Below are 26,540 nucleotides of genomic sequence, written 5' to 3' on the forward strand. Positions count from 1 at the left end.
CGGAAATTCCTTCTCTGTTGCTGCTTCCGAAAATTCAGTTGCCTGAGCAACTGTGATCAGGACTTGTAAACCAGGCAGGGAACATGCACAAGAAGCCCTGTCACACCTTTAGGAGTTAAGAGCTGGCACAGATGGCTGTGCTGCCTTCAAAACCCAGACAACAGATATGGAGGTGGTACCAGACTGGCAGAGAAAAGAAAAACACAGAGTCAGTCACTGCTGGAAGGGACCAACGGTGGGGCATTTGGTCCCACCTCCCTGCTCCAGCAGGGTCATCCCACAGCACATGGCACAGGATTGCATCCAGATGGTTCTGGAGTATCCCCAGTCAGGGAGACTCCACACCCTCTCTGGGCAATCTGTTCAGGGCTGGATCACTGCACAGCAAAGAAGTTCTTCCTCATGCCCAGCTGGAACTTGCTGGGCATCAGTTCCTGCCCGTTCCTCTTGTGCCATTGCTGGGCCCCCAGAGCAGAGCCTGGGCCATCCTCTGCCCCCTCCCTGCAGCCCCTGACACACATGGATGGGGTCCCCTCTCAGGGTCTCCTCTGTAGGCTGAACAGCCCCAGCTCCCTCAGCCTTTCCCCCTCAGGGAGATGCTCCAGTCCCTGAATAATCTCTGCAGCCTTTGTTGAATCTGCTCCAGGAGCTCCATGTCCCTCCTATCCTGAGGGGTCCAGGACTGGACTCAGCACTCCAGATGTACCTCACAGGGCTGAGCAGAAGGGTAGGATCTTCCCCCTTGACCTGCTCCTCCCAATGTTCCCCAGGATCCCATTGGCCTTCTTGGTCCCCAGGGCACAGGCTGTAAGTTCAGCACTTCAGTCCTAAGGATTCAAGTATTCACTTCCCATTTCCCTGCTACCCAGACTTCAAATTTTGCTGGGGTAGGGCCACTTCCACCTCCCCCTCTAGAGCAGATGTACTTCACAGGCAGTATTTCAAAATATTGCTTCAGAACCTGAAAAAGAAGATGACTTGGCAGTGAGAACCAGTCCATCAGTCACCAGGCAGAGGAAACACCAGATGACAACCACAGAGCAAGGAAAGCACCTGTGCTCCAGGGCATGTGCTACTGCATGCAAGACTGACACAGCTGACCCCTTAAAGAACCCCAAATATTACAAGATCCTTGTACTTCTGAGGGATAATTCAGAACAGTGTCATTATACCAAGAGGAATTCCTGCCCAGGGATCTGAAGCTTCTGTACAGATCCCTCAGTTGCTCAAGGCCAGAATGAAGGCTTAAAACAGCCACTGCTGACTCATGGCATTTCCAACAAGACTACAAAGGGATTCCTACCATGCTACAAGTGCCTGTAAGGCTTGGATTTACACGGAGGTGTAACCAAAAATTGTTAGAAGTTCTTTCACAAAACACCGTTCACAAGGAAGCGCTGAGCGTGCAAGTTAAAATTTCCACGGAGACATCAGTTTTGGTCATCAATCAGCTTTGATTAAGTTTTTACTGGAAGTATTTCTCTGACATGATTTATCTGGCCTGGGGTTTTAGCTGAAACCAACAGCCAGGAAGGATAAGCCAAAGTGATAGAGAAGCCACCTTTAACATTCATGCTCAGGTTACTCTCGGGCCCTCCTCATTACCCAGTCCAGGGAATATGTGACTATTCAGATGAATTTAAATGGTTACAGAGCTCCCAGGACCTCAGGTGTCATCCCTACACAAAACAGAAACAACTGGTGGAACTTCTGTACTTTTGGAAGGGAGAAGCCTCATTTCTCTTGACAGCTTAGCTTTTATTGCTATATTACCTCTATTACCAAATGCCACTGAAGATAGAAAACTAATGTTGTCAACTCCTAAAAAAGTCTCAGTTTTTATTAAAATTGCAGTCCTCGAGGCACGGGATTATGTAAGAACCTTGGGTTTCATTTCACGAAAACTAAAAAAAATTCTTCCCCCATGCAGAAAAAAAAACTTTAAAATGCATCCTCTTAAAGAACAAGAGCCAGGAGGAAGGCAGAACGAAATTAAACTGAAATTTTTCAAAGAAGATCTCAGTGTTTTCAAGGCAGTCTCGGGAATCTGATGGAGGAACGACTCTTTTTTGGAATATTTGTTGTCTTAGTAACAGTATGATTCCCCCAAGGTCTTAACACCACTTCCTTCACAGGTTATAAACCACATGTCTGGCCTTGCCTTGTTAGACAGAATTAGCCTAACGTGCTCTTGATGTTGTACAGAAATAGGCTGCTGCCTCCTCCAAACCCATCCCTGCTGCAGCAAAGGCAGTTTGGATCCTTGCAAAGATGTCCCAGCAGCCATAAAATGTAAATAAAAAGAAAGTGGGTTGAGGGCACAGCATTTCCCAGGTTATATGAACATATAAATTCCACTTACCAAAGCTTTTCCTTCATTATTACCTTCTGGATAGCGGGGGTTGAGCTGGAAAAGAAAAGAAGTCAATTTTCAGCCACGAGGAAGCTGAACTCTCATTCTGTGGTACCTATCTACTATATCTTGGCAGCTTTTGGACATTTCACAGGTGGGGGGAGAGGGTTTGGTTCAGTTCTGTGCGATGTATCCACGCTGCAAAAGGACAGTGGAGTGTTTAGAAGCAGCACGAGAATGAGAGGATAAGAATTACCAACTCGGTTTCTGACTTAGCTGGCTCTGTCCACACCTCAAAAAAAGTGCACCTTGCAACCAAGAGGAGCCTCAAATAACCAAAAACCAAAGAGGGCTGATGAAGAAATCACGGATAGTTACTACTCTAAACACAGCAAGTTAGTCACCTGCACACTTACACACGTCATCACTTCCAGGACTGACCCGGAGCAGATGCGTTGAGATAAAAAAATTAACACCCTTTATGTCCACTGAGATTTGTACAGGAAGACAGTGAGCTCAGAGTTAACCCAGCTTTGCAACAGGGATGGCAGGGCCACTACAGATGAGTTTCATGGCACTGTGGTTCTGCTCAACCATTAGCAACGGGGAATCGTGTTTTCCATGTCATACCAGGATTACCAAGCATTACCTAATAGCTGAAGCAATATGAGAGGCTTGGATGGAAGAGACACTATAAAGTATTTAACAGCCTTTAATATGATACTACTTTTGACAAGGGAAATATGTAGACTATAAGATGAGTGATTATGTAGGCAGACACACTCTCAAATAAATAAAAACATACACACCCACTCACTGGCTGCACACGAAACCTTTCAAGATTTGACTTACATAAAGACACTATTTTGCCTCAATATTTACCAATATTCCCTGACACAGGATATGCCATCAAAGCACTGAAAATGCTGAAGTTATAAGTTATATAAGGCAATTTAGTTCTTAAGCAATCACAGTGTGTACACATCTTACAGATAAGTACAGTCATTTTCTTGGCTTGAATTTGGCATCGCCAGTCTGGCAGAGTCAGAAGTGAATTGCACAGGGCAAAAATTAATGAATCCCAGTAAAACTTTTCAATATCATATTATCATACATCTAGCATTACGCAGACAACTTTTGTGAAGAGCTTTTGCTAAGCCTATAAGATTTTTATTCATAATTACCATTTACACCCCTTTACCCACTCCCCTCCATATCATGAGCCTGAAGAAAGGCTTGATTTTGAAACAGAAAAAACCTACAGGGTTTCACTAAAGGGTTCGATTGTCTACCTAGGATGAATTAGGTCCTTAATTCTGATGTCTTTCAGCTGCTTGCTTTCAACATAATGAGGATTTTTTTATTTTTTTTTTTTTACAAAATACAGCCACAACAAGAGAAACTAAGAAAATCTCCCTCCCACGACACTTCTTGCCTACTCTAAAAATCACTGAACAGATTGCCCTGAAATCTCCAAAATAGTTCACCTGTGGACTGAGGGTGAGGGAGACAGAAGGCTCCAGTGAAAACAAAAAAAATCAAGTACATCCTTTTATGATGGTTTTTCGTGCCCCACCGTTACGGAAATAATAAAACTGAAAATGTGCTTTTGGAGGAAGTTTTGAGATCCTGACATTCAACCATAAACCTGACAGGATGCAGTTTTAGGGCTGACATTCGTGGCCCCATTTTCAGCTGTGCCTGGCAGTTGCCACTTTTATTTTCCTTTTTAGCTGAGGTTTTTGGTGCTGAGGATTTCTCGGGAAAAAACCAACAAAAAATCAGACTTTTAGCTGTTATCCCATCCTATATTCTCCAGGTAGAGGGAGCATAAATCATGTGGTGGTGTCTGTCATATTACACCTGTTCTGAGTCCTTTTCAATATCCAAGTACACAATGACCTAAAGACACCCTGACAGTCTTAACACTCCAAAATCTATTGCTTTTTCTGATTTATGTAAGATAGCTTAGGTGTTCTTCAATAAGCTTCCAAAACAAAAGAATCCTTGAAAACAACAGCATTAATTTTTTTTTCCCTCGCTGCTAATGAGATCAAGTAAAAATTTTTTGCAGGTGTTCAGAAAGGAAAAATACTGTGCTAAAAGAGGCCTCATTAAAGCTCACCAGTCTTGGAGCTTTTTTCGTGTTACTGGGGGTGCTGAAGTTGCACTTTACAGAAGTGTAGCTGAAATACAGTGCTGAGTATTTCTGCAAAATGCCACTGGAAGGTGCCTGCAGTCAATACTCAGTAAGAACATGATGCATTGCAAACTGCAGAGCAAGTGTGATTGTATAAATCATTATTCTAACAGCTTGATTGTATGTTTTTTTTTTTTGAGTATAGATCTTTTTTAGGGTATATCTTCAACAGCTTCTTTTCCAACGCAGAATAATCCAGAAATCCTAATCCTCCACTGCTTGTTTTTCAACGAACTTAGGCACAGCCATTTTTTACCTTTCCACAGATGGGAGAGAAAAAGGTGCCCCAAAATGAGAGTTCAGCCTCCTCATGGCTGAAAACTAAACAGTATCAAAGACCCTGAAACTGATGTCATGTTATCATGGAATGGTTTGGGTTGGAAGGGACCACAGAGACTACCCAGTTCCAAACCATTGCCATGGGCAGGGACACCTTCCACTAGCCCAGGTTGCTCAGAGCCCCATCCAACCTGGCCTTGGACACTCCCAGGGATGGGGCAGCCACAGCTTCTCTGGGCAACCTGTGCCAGGGCCTCCCCACCCTCACAGGGAACAATTTCTCCCTGATATCCAATCTAAACCTGCTCCCTGTCAGTTTGAAGCCATTTCCCCTTGTCCTGTCACTCCAGGCCCTTGGAAATAGTCTCTCTCCATCTTCCCTGTAGGCTCCCTTCAGGTCCTGGAAGGCCACAATTAGGTCACCCCAAAGCTTCTCCTCTCCAGGCTGAGCAATCCCAACTCTCTCAGCCTTTCCTCCCAGCAGGGCTGCTCCATCCCTCTGATCATCGTGGTGTCCCTCCTCTGGACTCCCTCCAACAGCAAAACTAAGGTAATCAGCTCTCACAGCTCCAGTGACAGTGATTTATGACACCACAGACACATCTTTTCCAGTTGTACCCATAAACTCAGACTCCACACATCCTCCAGCCTACACGGAACCTCCCAAACTCCAGAAAATGGGTCTACCCTATCAACTTTTCTTTCCCATCACAGCACCACAGAAGACATCACAGTTTTACAGAGTGTAAAATTCTACAAGCTCAAGTCAGTCAAAGTTATATCTTTACAGTTTTCAATCCACAAGACTTGACAGTGCATAATTTCCTGAGGTTCTACTATTGTGCAAAACAACTTCTTGTTAACAGGTTATTCCTGGCTTTAATCTCTCCTTTTGCATTTTCAGGTAATAAGATAAGCTTTACAGTCCAGCAACTGTGGACAAACAGCTTGAAATTTCACATTTATATTGAATGCTGCTTTCTTGAAGCAATGCATGGAAAGTACCCAAACAGGGTATTTTTGGACACTCAATTAAGAGGGAGAGAAAGGAGTTTGAGGAAAGAAACACCCATGCTGGTTTTAATCAAATTTTGTTGACTAGGTAAAGGATATTTAAAGCATCTTGTCAGGGAAAGGAATTAGATTGCCAAATTTCAGCTAAATGAGCATTTTAATGACTTGGTTAAAACCTGCATTTGTGAAGGAAACCCTGACAAAGAATGAAAGGATCTAATTCAATATACACATAAACAGTTCCCATTTCATTTGATGACCAGCCTGTTACCCAGTCAACAAGGCCAAGTGTTTCAGGGAAAAAAAGCCAGCACAAAAGAAAACTAATCCACTTTTCAAATCTTTCATCTTCATTAGGCTTGCTTTGTTCTTTGTTAATGTCATACTGATTAGCTTTCGATAAATGCAAAGGACTTTTGCGCAATTTCAAAGACTTCAGTGACATTCAAAGGACTTTTGCCACCTTATTAACTTGCCAGAGAAAGACTGGCTATGACTTTACCTCGATAAACTCCATTCAAACCTCCCACAGCACTGGCAAAGTGTTCCTGATAATCATCATCTGAGTTTAAAAATCCTTTAGTCCAACCTGAATGCTGGGCCAGCCACAGCCTCAGTCTGAGCTCCAGCAGCTCCACACCAACCTGTGCTAGATGAAAAAGCATCCTCACCTCTCCAAGAGTCATGTCCTAAATGTTAATATCCCAAATGCCTTTCAGTGGTCCTCACAAAAATAACTAAGGATGATTGAATTAAATATGGCCGGTATTTCTACTGTTAAAACAAACAAACAAACAAACAAAAAACACATGCACAAAAAACCCCATCAGCAATAAAAAGCAAATGAGGGGAGACTTGTAAACCTCCATCGAGCATCACAAATAAAGAGGCCCAAATATAATGGAATAAAAGCTTCTCAAGTGATCTTGAAGTAATAAACAACCCCAAAAATAATGCATTTGCTGGTTTGGGACACATCAAAATGCAGCACCAGAAGATGTTGCATTTCCAATAACAGAAGTAGCCCTGTGCAGTGACTACATGACAATAAACACTGTGTTAATGGCTTTGCACTTCCTTCCTCCTAGAGCCTGTACGTAAACAAACACAGCCTAAATGCAGCCAAGTTAGGCAGGACTGAAAAAGCATTGCTGAAAAAGCATTGCTGAACAGTCTCAGGTCCAGTTGGCTGAGGGGAGGAAAAAAAAGCTCCTTTCTCCAAGATCCAGATTTATAGAGGTGTTTGCACACCGACAGATGCAAATGTTGTTCTCAACTTTCGCCAAAGTCAAAGCAAGTCAGGTCAAGAAATTTAGCTGCATTCTCAAGATTCTTAAAAACCTTGGAAAAAAAAAATCTAGCTCTGGACAGCTTCTAACCCTGCCACCTTAAAAAGCCACATCCAAGTCTGTGGAACAGGTCAGACTGGCTCTGTAAATCAGTAATCCATCCTCCTCCTCCTCTAGTCTCTGGATCTCTTCCATCTCTTCAAGTGTAGCTGTAAATTATCCCTCGCTCCTTGCAGAGCTTTTAAACAAAACTCCACTCCTGCGAGACGGTGAAAAACAGAAATAAGGCTCACGGTGCTGGGTTCACCCCCTCGCCTTGGCAAACCCTCTCCAATCACCGAGCCCAACAGACAGAAGTTCATCTCAATGCTGAATTAACATTTAATGAAGGGAAAAACTGGCTCCAGAGGGGGATTTTGAAGCGGCCTCCAGGTAAGGAGGTCCCGCAGTACCAACAGATCAGATGTGTGAAGGCCTTGGTGGATGCTGCCACCTCCTGGTACCTTCTCCGGTTTGCAAACTCTTCTCCTCGAGCAAAAGGTACCTGCACATCTCTCAAACAAGGCCATTTTGAGCCGGTTATTTGGCACGGCGTTCTAAAGGCAGTAGGAACCACAGAGCGTCTGCCGCTGTGTTCTCCTCCTCCGCCTGAGCTGCACGACCAGTGGGGTGGATAAATCCTTCTGCCAAGGTTTGCTTCCGTGCCACCCCAAAAAATAACAGTGGTTCCTAAATACAAATCATCTCTGCCACTATAACAAAATGCCTAAAATATGGACTTCAGCTATTCAGTCTCAGCTGCCTTAATAAAACATCCCATGCAGGACTCCCATTTTCCACAGCAGTTTAAGGAGGTGGAGGAAAAGGCCATAAAACTACAGAGGAAGTTTCTCCAGGGCTCCAAGAGGTTAATCCTGATTTATAGCCTCGAGTTCAAGAGCTAGTTTCCATTTTACATTTCTTTTATCTTAGCTAATGCCGAGGATACTCTTACCCATCCAAACACGTCATCTTTTTAAAATCTTATTAAATGCTGTGTTTTCTATTCTTGTGACATTCTTTACTATGTCCTATTCAGAAGGCAGGAGAGGATTATTATTAATTACCAATATGAACTTAAACATGCTCTTAGCTATCTTCACCATGATCCAAATCAAGGGATTTTTACAACAGGATTACATTTATTAGGAAAAAGCATGGCTTTGTCCACTTGGATAAAGAAATTATTATAACAACTATACGGTTGGCTAATGTTTTTAATCACAGGATGGTTTGGGTTGGAAGGGACCTTAAAGATCTCTAGTTCCAACCCTCCTGAAATGGATTTAATCCTGAGACTTAACAGAAATGCATTTAAAAGCAAAGTTTAACAGCAATTCTCAGTCTAAGGTGAATAACATACATGAGTTTCTCTGAGAAGAAAAAAGTGGTTTGGGACAATTTTGGCAAAAAGTAAAGTAAGATAATATGGGAAGAAATTATTCAAGAAAGACAAGAAAAACATGAGTAACTTTTACTAGCCATTGATCCAAGAGTTCTCAGCAAGTGGTTTAGACCAGAACAAGGTGAAAACCAGCTGACAGTCCCACAACTTCAGCAGTTCTTGTTATCCCACCCAAACAACTCGTGCCCCTGGTGCCTCAGCTCACTGACCCTATTCCAGCACAGATCCATTCCCTTTTCCCCACTCCCTGGAGGTCCCTGCCAACACCACCTCAGGGACAGCTGTTGACCTGGACTTCCTGCTCAATTCACAATCTTCATCTAATTGTCATTTCACCTCGTGTTTGTAACCCTGTGCTGCCCAGGTCAACTGGCTTCAACCATTCCTATCTTCAAAAGCAACCCCACTGAGCATTTAGTGCTAAAAAAAAATCCCAAAGCTGGAAGGATGTTTCATGTGGGACTTCAAGAGGAGTTTTGAACAAAACTCTGATCAGAGCTGATCCATTTTACAGCTTAAACCCTGCCTTTTCACTCTCACAGAAAGAGGAAAGCAAACTCCCTAAGAAAGCCAGAGTTTTCCACGGAATAACTTGAACCTTTGTTTATGGCCACAGTTCTACAGAAGCACACGGAATGCAAACACTGAGGGCTGTCTTACCTGCATTGCCTTAATTCATTTAGTATAGTACAGCTAATTTAGTGCTAAAGACAATTACCTCACCAGCTTTACTGCCATATCTTGGCCAGGGTATCTGGTAACTCTGATCTATTCAACTGAGTAAAACAGAATTATCACAGATTTTTCCTCACAAATTCTGCACTGCGATTGTTTCCACGTTCACAACGTTTCACAAGCAACCCACTGTGGTTATCCATTGTCTACTGCAATGTTTGATCCATGCACATATATTTTGTAATTGTTTTAGCCACATTCACCTCACCTGAGGAGTTGAACTTGAAATGGCAGATTTATCCTGCATTTCCTGTGTGTGCATGGGCACACATATCTGTTTAACAGCCTCAGACAGCAAACGTTAACAGTTTCAGGACAAATCATCTAGTTTGACAATCACAGAACTGGAGATGCTGTGCACATGGAGGACAGTATTAAAGGTGCATGTTTTGGTTTTGGCATGATGGATAAGCTGACACTCGGTTCAGAGTGGTTTTTATCGTGAATATTGAAAAGGTTACGGGTGTTCATCAGAAAGGCACAGCTGTGTGGGCCCAACCTGCAACATCCCAAAGGCTGTTCGAGTAAACTGCACCTCACTCCCACACACACATAGATATGGGTGCATTCTGCATGTGGAACAGGCACCAAAAAGACTTTTGGGACCACCTTTGTTACTGTGAAACACTTCATTTTCACACAACCTTACAGCCTCTCTTCGTAAATACCAAGACCGGCAATAACTTGGGTCATTCTGCTGTAACCAGGGCTAAAAAAAGAATCTTCTCAGAACTTATTTTTCTGAGAGATTGCTGAGACTGTGAAGACGAGAAGAAAAGTCAGCAGCCTGGATCTTAGCTGGTGGCTCAGTGTCTAAATCTCCTGCTGAAGATCTGGCTCAGCTGTTTTGGGTGAAATCAAGCCCTCCTGACCCCAACAGAGGAACTCTCACAAAAGACGACAATTTCTTTCTCCAATTTTTCAGCTTTTTTTGTGGTTGGTTCCACTTTTTCATGATTTAAATCTTTTGGGAACGTCTGTCTGAGCCTGTGGTTTAATGTTTCCCATTCCAGTGCCAACGCAGGTCTGTGCAGTCACCAAATGTCTCCCACCCCTTTAGCAGTGGGGCTTTCAGGGTGGCTCACCTTCAGCCCAGAGTCTGGCAGAAGGATCAAGGTTGCTTTAAGGTATTAGTAGGTCTTAAAAGAACTTCAGAGCACAGTAATTAAAATTAGGCTAAATAATGCCAAGAGGATTAAAGGAAATGCTACTGCTTGAGACTGGGTTGGAAGTCAGAGGTATCAGAGGTCAAAGGTAACAAAAGCTGGGTAGAAGACTGTAATACCAAGGACCATGGAATTTAGGCCTTACACATCCTGGCTTGATTCTCTCAAGTTTATAAGAATTAGGTTTACAAGTACTCACCCATATGTTTTGTTTACTGAAGAACTCTACTGCCTCACTTTTTTTTTTTTTTTAATTTCCTAACTTACTGCACTATTGAAACAACTTTATCAGTTTTAAATTCCTGAATCCTCTGAGGCAAGTATCTTCAATCTTTCTTAGCCCCTAGATCATCCATCCCCTGGCCTTGACAGGTTGCAGTGGCATCCCTCCACAACACGGCTCAGCAGTGACCCACCAAGTCACAGACCAGAAGGAGCAGTTTACATCTGGCACAGCACTGCTCCCACAAGGCATGAGCCCAGCTGTGGAGGAGCAGAGACATCCAGGTGAAGGACACTTCTGCTCATTGTCTGAGGCCTGACCCGTGTAGATTCCACTGGAGAAGCCTCCACGGTACACATCGAGCTGATTTAAGGGAGGACGGAATAAGGAAAAGACTGTTATAAACAGTGATCAACCCTGATGTACAACAGCTCAAACTGTGACAGAATCATTAGCCAACAACAGGCTGCTTAAAAGATTTGGGGAATTCTGTCCCTGTGTTTGTACTTATTATTCCACTCTGGATATCTTTATCGTGGAAGCTTAAACAAAATCAGGTCATGGCAACGTGTGACGCTGCTGATAATCCATACCATCAGTAATCTCCCCGTGCTGCAGGAGCGCAGATAAGTGTTCAGGAAGCTCTGCCCAATTGATTTAAAGTTGGATCACGCACATGAGGTGTCTGCCTGCCTGCTCATAAATCTCTGACGTGTCTGGCTGGCTGGTGTGTTGTGCCTGACATATGAACTGTGCGAAACACAGTTCACAGTTTTTTACTACGGCAGTGCCTTTTAATATCTCCACCAGCAGGTATTTCACACTTCATAGGCACAGTCACTAATGCTGCTCTCCAGTCACAGCCCAAAAGCTCCTCCAGCTCTCACTCTACCAATTGTTTCTCCACATTACAGGTCTTCCCCATGGGGATTTTCTTTCCAGAAAGGTGGGGTTCGACACCTCTTCACCTGAAGACTTTTTCTCCTGAAAAATCCCCAAGCCAGATCATTCTGGTGTGGTGGGAGAAGGAAGCCCATCAGAGTGTTTGATGCCTTTCCTGACTCTCTATCAGCTTAGCTATTCTGAGTAAAATCTTCCTACTAGGAGCATCTCTCACTGTAGGCAGAAAGGAAAACACTCCCACTCTTAGGTGGGAGTGCTGGTTGCCTGTTGAAAATTATCTACTATTAGCAGTCCACTGTTTATGATTTGGCACTGATTTTGACATAATTAGCCATAAGTAAAGGTCTGACAGCTCCTCTTTGCTCTTACTCTCAAAAATCAGTGCAGGCTGTGACAGGAGCTGGAAAATGAAAGTAGCACCCTGGGAATACTGAGGAGCTGTCTGTATACAGAAGTTGCACTAACTCAACCCAGTTAGTCTTTTCTCAGGGATTCCCTAACATACAGTGATTTATAACTGGCTCTTGTAGTAAATTCTCACACTCATACTTCACAAGTGAAAAGAAGCAATCCTGCACAGACCTAACTAAATCAGTGTGGGGAAAAACCAACCTGTTTTTCATTCCACAGATACAACTTGGACACAGACCGGTGTTAATATGGATTAGATGGGACTTTAAAAGTTCACAGCTTCTTGCAGTCATGAAAAAAATCCAAGGCTGTACCATTTCATAACCTTGGGATTATCTGATCTACTCCAGCTTGTCAACGGCTGTATTTGATTTTTAAGGACAATAACAGGTCTTAAAAGACTTTAAGCTGCTCTGCTGGGGAGTCACAACATTATTTTACCCTAACCAGACAATAAACCAGCCAAGTTGCAAACACATTTGTTTAATTGACACCCTTACCTCTGCAGCCAAGTAGTTCCCAGTTGCCAAATGCTTAAACCTAAACAAGCTGTTCCACTGTCCTGCCCCTCCCCGGCAAGGGTCGTGATGGACAACCTAAAACAAGAAGGACAGATTTGAATCGTGCTCCTCCAGATCATGCTTAGATCACTGACTTTCCTTACACCTCGTTCCAAATGAAATTATGTAAGCTGCACCATTACAAACAACCTGCCACAGAGAGGAACTCTGTGCTTAGATGAAGCTCACCACAGGTAACAGCTAATGGCACGAATTTTTTTGCCAGGTGCCAGGAAATATTCCTCCTATTACATTCCATGCTCTTATTAATCCACTCCCTGCCAGATTTTTCCTTTCAAATGACGTGGTGTGAATCTGGAGCTTGAGAAAGCAGAGTGTAGCTGCTCTACCCTACCAGGCACTACTTAAAAGAGCAAAATCCAAACCATCTTGAATTACTCTCCCAATTATACCAGCTTCATTTTTGACAATACCAAGGGCTTCTGAAAAATTTTGATTCAAGTGATAAAGTGTCCCCGTATCATTTGAGATATCAGAGGTTATTTCTTTTTTCCCCTCTACTGAGCTGTAGGTCATTTGCCTTCTTCAAACCCAGCAGTGCTTGACTCTTTTAAGGAGTAATCTCCAACAGCTGCAAGTGCAATTCACTCTGTTCCAGACAGCCCAGGCAAAAATCAACCATTTGCCTAAGGACTCTGGTTTTACATGCAGAAAGTTTGTCCATCACACAAGAACTTCTGGCTGCAGAAGCTACGTTACTGTAATGACAAGGATCTGAGGCTGTTTCCAGTCTTTCCCAGCAGAACAAATAAACATTTGTTCACCATCTTCTCAGAATCACCCCCATTCAACAACATCCCCTTCGCTCAGGTTGACTCTAAAATGTGTCCTGTTGCAGAAGAATGGACTCAATGACAATTCTGAGACTTCCTGCTGGCCGGAAATTTCCATTTTCCACGTTGCACACGAGGTTAAACGCAAACACTCAGAGCCTGACGAGCGTCATTTGATTGGTTTCGATAAAAATCACACCATTTACGTCAAGCCTGAATTTGGAATTTGTCTCTTCCTCATTTTAGTGCAGGTAAATAGAGTGAGGAAGCCTCCTGCCTCTCCCCACCCAAGCACAGCAATAAAGCATCTCTTCAGGGTTCATCCCACACAAACTGCTTCATAAAATAGTAATAGTCACAGGGAGGTGTATGATGATATCAAGAGCCTATGAATGACTCATGTTGAGGCAAAGTCTTTTCACTGAACCCTGGCCTTCAGGCCCTGAAATATTTATAAAAAGAAGGGGGAAAAAAAATACCTCTATTTCCCACAGTGCTTTAGAACTCGTTGCAGAAGTGGCTGACTGACGTAATGTGGTACGGAGGAAAATGTGCTGCTTCTTCTCATACTCATCACAGGTCAGAAACTTCTCTTGCTCTGCATGAAACAGCCTGACAACATCCCCCTGAAATCACATGAAAACAAAACATTATGAAGTGGTAGGTAAAGCTGCTGGACTCATTGTCTACACCTGTACTACCAATGAAGAGTGAGCAACAATTAACCTAAAGGTGGTTTTTAATTCTAGTTAACCTTAGTGGATTGGTTGTTTTTTTGTTTTGTTTTGTTTTTTAAATTATTTCTAATGCCTCTTATTATTATTTAGGGAGAGTGAAGAGATTTTTGTAACATCACATCTCAACTCTTCTACTCTGCAACCAACACACAAGCTCCCCTCTCTCTTTTTCTTCTGCTGGCATGATCTTTGTTTCCTTCTGCCTCTTCCTAAGGCTTGAAACACTGTCCCCAAATAGGTCTACACAAATACACCATTTCCCCTTTCAAACTCCTCCTCAAAAACTGCTGGAAGCCAGAACAATCCAAATGTCATGCAGTAAGACAGAAACAGAAAGGAAAAATATTCTGCCCGTTGAAGGGCAGCAGTGAGGGATCCTCAACAGCTCCATAAGGTCCTCCTTTCTTCTTCTATTCACCAGGTAATATTTCTCTACAGTCTTATACAGTCTAATTTTTCAGATTCAAAAAAACAATTTAAAAATAATCATACTTACTCCTTTCAGGACATCATCTCGGTAACTACTGAATTTCATGAACAAAGTTATTTTCCAGCTTGTGTTGCAGTTGACAGCATTTACCTTAAAAATAAAAAAAAAAAAGGAAAACAACAACAACAACAAAAAACAGTTATAGTCTTAGGAGGTGTCCTTTTCTTTTTGAGACATTCTATCTTTCTAAAAGACCACACCACTAGGTGTGGTTTAGCTAGGTATTTGTACAGTTCCTAACGTGGGACCTTGAAGACCTCAAGTGTTAATGAGGTTGATCCTGGCAAAAGGTTGAGCAGGCAAAATGCTGCTCTGTCTGGTGACAGCCTCCCAAAAACGTCCTGAAAAGATGCAGGACAAGGACTCACCTCAGTGAGAGTCTGAGATACTCAAGCAAACCTCACAAAGCTTTCAGTGCCAGGCACAACTGCACCAAGAATATTTCCTCTTGTTTTGTTTTTTTTTTGAGGTCAGACTGGAACCAATGTTTAATTCTGGTTTAGAGGCCATGGGGGGCTCTGGTTACCAGTAAAGAGTAGAATGGAATGATGGAAAGGCTTGGGTTGGAAGAGACCTTAAAGATCATCCAGTTCCAACCCCCTGCCATGGGCAGGGACATTTTCCACCAGCCCAGGTTGCTCAGAGCCCCATCCAACCTGGCCTTGGACACTTCCAGGGATGGGGCACCCTAAAGCTTCTCTTCTCCAGGCTGAACAATCCCAACTCTCTGAGCCTTTCTACAACACATCTCAGGCCAGCAGTTACCCCTCCTCCCTGCCCTGAGCTCACCTCTTTGCAGCCAGGGTTATCCAGGAGCTCAATATTGCTGGCATGCAGAGGCTGCCCTGCATTGACTGGCATGAGAACAACTTTATCTCCCACAACAACCTGCAAGTCAGAAATAAAGTGCATTTTTAGACCTTCGTGGTTATCCAATAAGATGAAGAGATGTTACATTTTTAGACAATGACTCAAGTGCATGCTCTAGGAACGGCACTGGGTGAATTTATCTGCAGGCAATTCACACAGCAGCTCTGTTCACACGTGCTCTGCAATCACAGGCTTCAAGACTTCCCACTAATGAATCCTCCTCACATTCCCAGTAAACACATCACCTGTGTTCCAGCAGAAACTCAAGACCGTGAAATAGATATGAATCTATGAATTCCAATTTAAATGAACTTCAGTTCATCTAAAAATTACATTAACTACTCTTTGCCTCAGCCAGGAGGCAGGGAAAGCTTGGAAAATAATCGTGGCTCCCCAGCTCTGTGGCCAATCTTCTGGCAAAAGTCAGGACAGGCTCAGGAGTTCTGTGATTTAGACTGCAATGACTGCAGCCCAGAGGGGAACATAAATCACTGCAGAGTCAGAGAGAGGAGGACACATTCCATCCCCTCTGCTGTCACTTTCTAAATAAATAATGTCTGGAGCTCAGCACAGGCAGCAGGTGCATCAGCTGAGGGACCTCTTTTCCACAAGAGGAATTCCTGGCTGACTCCCCACAAGCGAATTCCCGTGCCCTTGCAATTCTTTATCTATACAGGCAGGGAGAAACCCTTTGAGCTAAAAACTGCTTGAGACATGCATATGGAGGATTCAATTCATGCCTGGAAGAGGGGAAAGAAATAAATAATAAAGAAAAGATCAATCCACACAGACTGGTCGGCGGTGGGTCCTGATTTGTTTAAGTTGTTCACAGCAATTTTAAGCACACACAGACATGAAGACAAGTGGCTACATGTGATTTTTTTTTTTCTACCACAAGAAATGCTGCACAAGCCATGCTTTCTTTCGGAAGGCAAAGAAACAAAAAGGCTTTCTGCACTGATCAGCACATTTCCTGTGGAAAAGCACAGCCCAACTCAGCCCCCTGTCACTCCAGCACAGGTGAGTTTGGCCCATTTATTGCAGAGGTGAAAAAAAGGAAGGTTGCCTGTTCTTTATCAACACAGCTAAAATAAACAGCAGCACAGGACAGTGTCATCATGCTCAGACCACACACAGAAATCCCACTTTACCCAAATAATGGGAACAAATTCAACAGCAGAACCAAAATAATGACAAGATGCCTTCAAGACACGATTTACTTGTGCAGTGCATTCCTGCATGCCATGCTCCACACACACACTACTTACAGCCTGTTTTAAGAAGCTATGACCAGACAATTCATTAACCAAAATGCCACCAGGCTTGCACCCTGCAAAGGGGAATCAGGACTTCAAAATCACTGCACGTACATCAGGACTGTCATAACTTTAATTAGTAAGAGCGTCATTAAGTATCTTTTTCTGCTCTGCTGTGGGCACACACCTGAGGGGTTGCTGTTATGTGGGGTCATGGTTGCTGTCTCAGACTCCTCCCCTGCTCCAAGTCCACCTCAGCAACCTGTTCTCAAGGCTGGTCAGCTCTACTGGCTGCCAAAAAAGCAACAAGGCATCCAATGCTCTTTTCCTTTCGGCTTCAAACCTCCACAAGTGGTTGGGAAGGAAGGGATAAAGGCAATTTCACAGCACTTGTTTCCCAGACACCCTCCACCAGTGATGCAGAAAACAACAGAAATCCTGTTCTCTCATACAAGTCTGCCCTCTTGCCTTCCTCCCATCCCCTCCCCAGGTATTCCTGGCTCCAAATAATGCCCCAGCATGCCCAAAAACAATGGCTCTTGCTCATTTTTCTCAGCCACCCTTCAGCCCAGCTGGACACGGTGTGCTGTAGGCCAGCAGTGGGTGATAGTCTGACAGCTCTCTGGGACTTCTTCCTCACACACAGCCACGAAAAGTTGGCTCAGACACACAGCTTTGGAGGATTTTCTTCCCAACCCCTTTGAAAAAAAAACTCTTATCTTTGCTGGTCTAGATAAGAGACTTCCAACAAATGATTAAATTCACAGTGAAGCCAGTTAAGAATTCAGGTTTTGAATTCAAGTTAAACCTACCAGTTAAACCTTCAGTCGTGAATGCAGTGGAGTTAGAAGGCCCTGCTACTCCACGTCCCTGGTTTTGATGTGATAACCACACCTGCCAGCAGCACAGCTGACACCCTTCAAATTTCAGCAATTATTTTGCTATTCAATCAGTCTGGAACCGGCTCTATCTTTAATCAGCCACATCTTTCACTGAAGCAGAGCTTCATAAATAATGAAGACTTAATAAAGTCTGCAGCAAATATTGCAGTTATGCCAATTACTGTAAATTTTCAGCCATATTCTTTCATTACTTTCACTGATTTGCATAACTAATCAGTTGCTAATGAAGCTAAGCTAACCCTCCTTCAGAAAACTCAGTTCTAAAATATTTCACAGAGCTAAACAACTGTGATGATTTCCCAGAAGAGTCACACACACGACTTCTTGTACCACAGCTTCCCCCCAAACTTCTTTTAGGATATCTGGCATATCTGGACCCACCTTGCCCAGGTAACCTGGCACAGCAGCAGCCCTCCAAGCAGTAATTCAACACCCACTTCTATTGTTTCAAAGACTTCCTAAAATGTTTTCTTAGGGAATTTCCATGATACAGGAAACTGAGAACAAATTTAAAACCCCACAAAGTTTCCAGACAGAAACCAAGCACTGAGAGGTCTAAGTTATTCCATGCCTGGGAATAACTGGGAGGAAAAGAGTGGGGTAAAAGTCTGGAGCTTTTCTCCATCTGTGAGAAGCAAATGATGACTTCCCCCATCACTTGCTAACCCTGTCCCTCATTCAACAGCTGCCTGGTTTCTGGGTCTGCTGAAGGGCTGGAAATGTGCCAGAGCAGTTATGAGCGAGCTACCAAAGGACTCGTGTTTATCACTGGAAGTTTGCAGAGAAAATAATCAGATCTGTTTGGGCCTGGCGGAAACGAGGAACGACAACTTGGGGTCTCGAGAATTTCCTCCATAAATTATAATGGCAACACCTGGTGACAGAAAGTGAGCACCAGGCAGGTTCCAAAGGAGGACACCGAGCTAGGAGTGAGCCTGAGTTTCCCACAGAGCCCGTCAGATACAGCCCCACAGGGAACAAACCAGGAGAGAGGTGTCTGGAATGGGATGTTACAGCGATCACTGATCACCTGCAACATTTCCAGATCAGCAGATCTGCTTCCAAACTCTCAAGGGTGCACAACAGTGTAAAATCGAATTTTAAAAAAACTCTGTAGTGCTGAGGGTGACTTATAAGGCTTGGGATCATCCTGCTGCTTCCAGCTGTAAGGGCTCACACTGGCTTTGCAGATCAGAGTCTGGGAATCCCAGGTGCTCTCTCTGGAGAGCAAGACATACACTTATTTTTCAGGCATGAGAAATTAAGAAGATGCTAAACTGGTGTTACTCTAAGAAATTAAGGCAAAACCTTAAAGCAATAGTCACCTTTCTTTCTTCCCTAAGAGAGAAAAAAATACCAGGTTAAGGTGTGATCCACAACATTTGTTTTCCCCTCCTGAAAAGCCATGCAGAATCCCCCCCCCCACAGAGGGCTACATTTGCTCTAGTTCTCTGCAACAGGCTTTGGGAAAAAGAGGCATTTTCACATACCCTTCTGATCACTACATGAAGCAGGAAAAGACTTTGACTTTAGGGACACTGGACCAGGAGCTGGGAATGCAGACCTTCTCCTCTCCACAACAGATTGCCTGAAGGAGCTGCGAGCAACCACAGTCATCCTGGATGGCATCCCAAGAGCTGGGTAACCACAAAGTTAACAAGAGAAAATCCAGGAGAGAAGAGGCATTCCCATCTGTGATCCTGAGAGGGCTTTCACCGATCACTGCACAGGCAAGAGGGGGCAAACATTCCCAGCCAGATCTACGCTATAAAACCACACAGGTTCATCACGTGGCCTTCCCAGATCTGAATTCTCCCCAGTGGGCACTAAACCAAGCCACAGCCAAGAGAATGAAGAGCTGGTCTTTCTCAGATCTGCACCAAAGAGCTCTGCTAGGTACCCCCTCCTCTTACCAAGATGCAAAACTCCAACTGAGACCTACCCAGAAAAGACTTCCCACACTACTCAACCCAGTTCCAGTCACGGATACCCCTTTCATGTTGGGGGGGAATACAGACTGATGTATTTCCTAGAGACATTCTCTACTGGCCTCTCCAATAAAAACATTGCCCAGAACATTAAAAAAAAAAAACAACCTTTCAAAAAAAAAATTTACTCTGTGAGTTACTATGAGCTTTGTAAAACTGCACATAACAGGCAGACTTGGCAAAGATGCCCCAACACAGGTCAGCAGAGGCTCAGATGAATGTGGCAACATTTCAGATTCCACACCATATAATTTGGAAACAGCTTCTAATTACCCATAAAAACCAACAGTCCCAAGCATTGCTTAAAGTATTTTTTTTTCCCCTGAAATTAACCCATTATGAAACAGTCCAGCAGCGAAGAAATCAGGTGTCTTCTGGGAACTTTCTGCCTTCTCCCTCTCACACATTCAGCACCTCCACTTACGTTGTCACCTTCACTCCTCAGCTTCCAGAAGGGCTGGATATAAAACCAGGATCCCTCGTTCCCTGCAGCATCCAGAGACACCCTCATGGCGTTCTTCTCCAGCAGGGCTGGCAGCCTCTTATTGACTGTGAGGTACTTGTTACTTTTTATGTGCAGCAGCTGTGAACACAGAGTAATTAAAACAAATAATTAAAATAATTAGGGCAGCTGATGCTTTCGCTCCCTCCAGTCAGAGGAGGAGTTGCAGGTTTTCCCACTGCAGCGATTTTTCATCACATAGGTAAAGACAAAATAAAGCTGGAAGAGAGTTATCAAAGTATAGCACAGTTCAGGAAAGCTAAACTGATGATGTATCTCAGGTTGAGAGAAATGTGTCAGCGATCAATCTTACAGCACACACTAAACAGGTCCATTATGGTGTTACCTTCAGGAATTTCATCCATTACAGGAAAGCTGTACTGCACTTAAGAACACAGCTCCTGTCTCATTTATGTGTCAGGAAATACAAATCACTTCAGCTGATATAAAAGGAGCTGTGCAGCACCTCTACAAGACGATTTGGAAATACACCTTGCAAACAAAAGGCTCGTATTTACGTTCAGATCCCGAACTGCAGCTGCCAAATATCCCACACGGAATTTTTATTGTGACATCTTATTTAAACTCCAAATGTGCAGCACTCCTGGTAGGCTTTAAAACAAGGCAGAAAAGCACAACATTGTAAACTCCACCAAGCTGTGTTTACCTGACCCTTGGCAATCCAGGTTGCAGCGGTTACTTTCATTTTCACTGTGACCTTGAAATAAAACAACTGTTTGCCTTCCAACACCGGGGGAAGGCAGAGGGATTTCGGTGGGTTTACCTGTATGACATTGCTGTATTTTACAATCTCGCCCAGCAGCTTTCTGTTCTCGCTTTCATTCTGCTTTTGTTCCAGTTCTGCTGCATGCTGCAAGAGGATTACATTGCTTTAAACTTTACAACATCAGTACCTGAATTTGGCTACTGAAACAGAGAAAAAGGAAAGGGCATCACATTTAAAATGCAAGCACTGAAAATATAAGCACCGAAATTCTGATGCTGATTCTGTTTTTTTTTATTATCCAGAACAGAAGCTCAGTCACAATTTATGGATCACACCTTAGATACACCATAATTTTTAAAAAATTTCAAGCATAAAAAGTAATTCCAGGGATTTTAATTTCCTACAAATACATGGACTTTGTGACAAAACAAAACTAGTAGGTCACAGCTGGCAACATCCAGGCTAAGCACAATAGTTCTGGGTCAAACAGAGCCACAGAACAAACTCTGAGCTCCTGCCACTAATGGCTGTGTCACTCTGGCCACACACACACCATGTGCCATTTTTACTTCTCAAAACTTCTGGAAGCAATACCTTGCTTTATAGGACAGGCACAACCCCCAGCCCAAAGCAAGACAAAAAAAACCAAGCCAGGGGCAACAAATGCCAGTCAGGAGGTAGGAGAGTTAAGGAGAACACAGAGTTGCCATGGTGGCATAATAATATCCACCACAGTGGTTCCCAAGGCACTTTTAATTTTTTTCTCGTGCCATTGTAACTCCACAGCCTGCAGATTGAGATAAGATTTCGAACACAGATGTCTCTTACTTGAAGTTTCTTCAGCAGTGCAGCTTCAGTGTGGTTTCCTTGTTTGGCTTGCTTGGCTTTCCAGTACTGCTTCTGGGCCGAGTATCTGTTCATGGGACACACCTTGAAAAGGCAGTCTGGGGAGAGATTCAAAGGAACACTGCTCAGTCCTGTTGAAAGACATTTCCTCCATTTGTGAGTGTGCTCTGGTCGGGTTTCTTTGCCCAGAAGTGCCTGGATACCGGTGCTTAAACACAGCTCGATGGCAGTGACCCCACAAGCAGGGTGGCACGACAATCCTGATGTCCCCCTGGCTGCCCAGCTCCTTCTGGCTACTGCTGACAACGAGGATTGCACCCACTCACATTCACCTACAGGCCACCAAGGAGGTTAACACAGAGTTCAGGTCTCTGTGCACCTTCACTAAGTTGTTTTTATTTACTGTTAAGTTTGGGTGGGTTTTTAAATCAAAGCGACACGATCTGAAGGTCACCACCATCCAACAGACCAGGGAAAAAGCAGGTAAGGAGGGAGGAACCACCTGAGCAACGGTGGCTGTGCAAACAGGAGAGGAGGGGGTACACCCTGAGGAGAGTGCAGTCAGTAACCGAAAGTTTGTGTTAACTGGCAATAAACTGCATTTTGTGAAATTCCCTGACTTTGGGGTTTATTTTGCCCAGTGACAGTCCTATAAACTGGAAACAGAGGTTCATGATTCACCCAAAGTTGACTGCTTGGTTTTACTCGAAGTACTGACTGGGATTTCAGCCCTTAAGACAAAAGCTCTGCTGTTATTTCGTGCCCCAATCTATAATTAACGCCCCTTCTCAGGAGGCTCCATGAAACATTTACTCCTCTGAAGTCACAATACCTTCTTTTTATAGGGCCAGCCTTCACTTCTCAGTCACTCCCCACACATCCTGCTCCTGGAGTAAACACAGCTCTTCCCATCCTCCTGCAGAGCCCCGCGGTGTTCCCGCTCCGCAGAGGAACCCGAGGTGTGCACGGATGGGCAGTCACTGCCCTGGGGCTCCTCTTCCCAAAGGGGGGTGAATTTTTCCTGATGACAGTTCTCAAGGAAAAGGAAACGTGGGGGGCAGGGGCTGGATAACCTCAGCAGCTCTCCTGACTTCCAGTCTAGCTCTCTTTCCAGCTTCTTTAAAGCCATTATTATTTCAGTTGTGTTTTTCTCAACTTAGAGACTGAATTATTTGCTTCCAGATGAGCTTTTTCCTATTGGATTTTTGGTTTTTAGGATTTCAGCTACATTAAAAGTGGCTCACCTCATTATTTTTTTCTTGTTTGGTTGGGGTTTTTTTCCCCACTTTTTTAATTACAGTAACAATAGTTATAGTAATAGTATGTAAATTCAAGCTTCATGATCCTAAACATCACAGGGGTGTGGAACAGTGCCTGCCCTAGAGATGTTATAATTTTAATAAACAGGGAAATGAGGAGAAACTGGAGCATAAGATCGGAAAACAACTTTGCAGCACACACAGCAGATGAAGAGCTCAGCCCTCCTGGAGCTCAGTCCAGCAATCCACTGATGAGACAGACCATCCCTTCTAACTTCTCCAGACATTCTCAGACAATCCTAGTTCCTAATTCATTACTTTATGGGGTTTTACATAAATGTTTCTCCTCCTGAGGACTCTAATTAAATAGACATTATCAAAGGTAAACAAATAGCAACTACACTCAGGGGGTCTGAAAAGGAAAATAACTCCTTCATGCCCTTCAAATGCTCCTTGATACTGGATAAAGATGGTTTGGAACAATATTTGTCAGATGCTTTCTCTTCCTTCCCCCTCTTGGGTTTTTTTTGTCTTTTAAGTGTTAGAAATTCAACTCTTGCCCACGATGGAAGATTTCTGTGATTTGCAGAACTGGAGAAATGATCACGTGGCTTTACCAAGAGCAGCAGGCTGAGAAATGGGTAAGTGGAAGTGATGTGGCTATTAAATCACAGTGTCTACAAATCTACATGTTTTTTGGGGGGAAAAAAATGAAATACAGGAAGGTGATAAAGAACTAAAGTGAGAATGGAAAGGGGAAAATGTGAAGGAGCAAGGAGTGGGGCAAAGAAGGGTCCTAAGAAGGACAAGAAAAAAAAGCTGTCAGGGGTCTGAGAGGCAAATGAAAGCAATTGTGGAACTGAGAAAGAGGTAGAAAACACAAAAATAAACCAAAAGTGTATGTAGAAGGCAAGTAAAAAGGGAAATGGCAGGTGGGAGGAAGAAAGGAGAGGGCACAGAGCAACGCAATGGAAGGGAGAGAAGAGGAAAGAACAATGTCAGAAAACGCTTAGATCAGACTAATAATTGAACAAGGGAGGATATTTAGCAACTCCAACATCACTCTCATTGCAGATGCCTCGAGTAAAAAGGGCTACAAAACGTAAAGAATTTTAAAGCAGTGTAAAAACTTAGGTCTAGTTTTACAAATAAAAGGCAGACCTGTGCTCCTTTTTTGCCAGAGCCGCTAAATCTGCCCAAGCAGCAGGGTCTTATCTGTGCTATTTTACACCTTGGAAGCTCAAAGTGCTTCCCACTGGAGATAACAGCACCACGCCGAAGCCTGTTTAAGGTCACAGGCTGAGGAAACTCGCAGTTCTGGGGCTCACGGTGCGGCTTTTCTTCAAAGGCACACGACTTTTGGCACACGCTGTTCTTCCTAATCTCTGCGAACCCGGCCCTGCAGCGTTTCCATCGCGGCACTAAACGCCCTGGCTCCCACCAGCTCCACTTCAACTCAACAGCAAAACAAGGAGAAAGATCGGTGTTTTTTGGTGTGGTTGTTTTTGTTTTTCCATCAGCCTTCAGGAAACACCCAAATTCTGCCCTCCTGGATGCGACCGCAGAGCCGCTCCGGGGTCATCCCAGGGACCGGGGGAAATTGGGAGCGCGGCTGCTTCGTGGGGACACAGAATGAAAAAGCAAGCACACCTTGCCTGGGCTGAGCAACACCCCGGTGCTGGGGTGCTCCGAAACGACCAGAAATAGCAGCCACCCACTCAAAAAGGGAAAAGAAAGCAAAACACGTAACAGAAATGAAACTGCTATTTTGAGGCGGCGCTTTTCACGGGCTTTCAGTTCAGGCCGACAGCTCAGGACCTTAATTTGATCTCTGAGTGAACTCTGTAGGAGACAGATAAATAGTTCAAACCCACAGTCTTTGGGGTTTTGGTTGGGTTTTTTTGTTTGTTTTTTTTTTCTTCTTCTTCTGCTGGGGAAAGGGTTGATAAAGTATTACCAAAAAAAAAAAAGACCAAGCACGGTCCTCCGATGTTAATTTTCAGAGTCAGTCCTTGGAATCTAAACATCTTGTTAGAAATATGTTTTTTTCTCATACTTCTTTGACTCCCAGGTCGTGCTCTGACCTCAAATCAACGCCAGTTCAGCTCTCAGTGATAAAAACATTGTAAACCATGCAGACAGCAGTTCCTGTTACTGAAGAGGCCCCACTCCTCCTGCTGTTAGATGTTATTTCCAGTTGCTTATGTTCTAATCATTCAATTAATCATTCGTGCCTAAGTCTTCCTTTTATGTCAAGAACCTACTTAAAGCAGCTTTTGTTTCGTTTATTAACTTTGCTGTTTTAATTGAAGGCTATTTCCCAGAAGAAGCTTGGGGAGAAAAAAAAAAATATGCATTTTGCTTACATTTCCTGGTTATAAGAACAGCATTTAGCAACTCTTTTGCCTCGGTGCTCTAAGCAGAGCTACAAAATTTAACAAAGCATGGCAGAGATGTGCTTTTGGGGGCTTTTGTAGGGGAGACACCTCTGTGGCACCAGGCACTAAATCCCAGTTAAGACAGCAAGTCTCTGCTGAGCTCCCAGCAAAACTCCTGCTATTCCCACACTTGGAAGTTGACTTGTAAGGTGAAAGAGAAAACATGCAAACAATGGCTTTATTTTTGCTGCAGCCACCCCCCTGAGTGCACCTTGATTACCTGAAGCAGCAGGAAACTGGTACTGGATGCAGTCCCAATATGTTATAGAGTGGTGGGTTGCATCAATTAAGGTCACAAAACTCACTTTTTCACCTATTTATTTTTCTCTTGTAGGTGTTAGACCTTATAGCACCTCCCAGTACCTAAAGGAGGCCTAAAGAAAGCTGGCAAGGGGCTTTTAAAAAGGGCATGGAGTGGCAGGACAAGGGGGAATGGCTTCAAACTGGCAGTAGGTTTAGACTGGATATTAGGGAAAAATCCTTCCCTGCGAGGGTGGGGAGGCCCTGGCACAGGTTGCCCAGAGAAGCTGTGGCTGCCCCATCCCTGGAAGTGTCCAAGGCCAGGTTGGATGGGGCTCTGAGCAACCTGAGATAGTGGAAGGTGTCCCTGCCCATGGCAGGGGGTTGGAACTGGGTGATCTTTAAGGTCCCTTCCAACCCAAACCATTCTGTGACTTTATGTTGCAGCTAATCCACATTTTCACGCTACCACAATGCTGCCAATACCAAAATTAAGTGACATCTGGGTGCAGTAGACTGGAAAGAGATAAGGAGGGACTGTAAGAGGCTGCAAAGGGAGGTAAGAGGCAGCAGGGGGGAGGAGGAAAGTAGCTATTAACAGGTTTTGGGGCAGGAAGGGAAAGGGACAAGAGGGGATCCCCAAGAAGAGCTGGATCTGAGTTGAAGGAAAAGTTAAGTGCTGTGGAGAAGAGGGAGCAGAGGCAGCCTGAGATAAAGGGACGTGTTATGCAGGCAAGAGACCGAGGTTACAACAGGGAACAGAGCCAAAACTGTCTACAGCTAATCCAAACCATCCCCCTGCAGAAGCTGGGATGTAACTCAGGAGTGCAGCCCCAGCAGCAGCGAACAGCTGTGCATCTTGGCAGTGCCTCATCCCCTCCTCACGTCTCTTCTACCTCCACATGTGCTGCCAC

General features: G+C 44.0%; 1 protein-coding gene across 1 annotated transcript in view; it reads right to left on the reverse strand.

Moving 5' to 3' along the window:
* The window catches only part of ITPR2 (inositol 1,4,5-trisphosphate receptor type 2), a 230,833-nt gene that overhangs the window by 176,482 nt on the left and 27,811 nt on the right, over positions 1-26,540 (reverse strand). Inside the window, 8 exon segments of the mRNA XM_050325375.1 lie at positions 2,363-2,407; positions 12,518-12,613; positions 13,851-13,997; positions 14,605-14,688; positions 15,388-15,486; positions 20,039-20,197; positions 20,901-20,987; positions 21,672-21,787. Of these exon segments, the coding sequence (XP_050181332.1) occupies positions 2,363-2,407; positions 12,518-12,613; positions 13,851-13,997; positions 14,605-14,688; positions 15,388-15,486; positions 20,039-20,197; positions 20,901-20,987; positions 21,672-21,787 (833 nt within the window).

The sequence above is a fragment of the Myiozetetes cayanensis genome, unplaced genomic scaffold, assembly GCF_022539395.1.
Source record: "Myiozetetes cayanensis isolate MyiCay16 unplaced genomic scaffold, myiCay2020 scf3, whole genome shotgun sequence".
Classification (NCBI taxonomy): domain Eukaryota; kingdom Metazoa; phylum Chordata; class Aves; order Passeriformes; family Tyrannidae; genus Myiozetetes; species Myiozetetes cayanensis.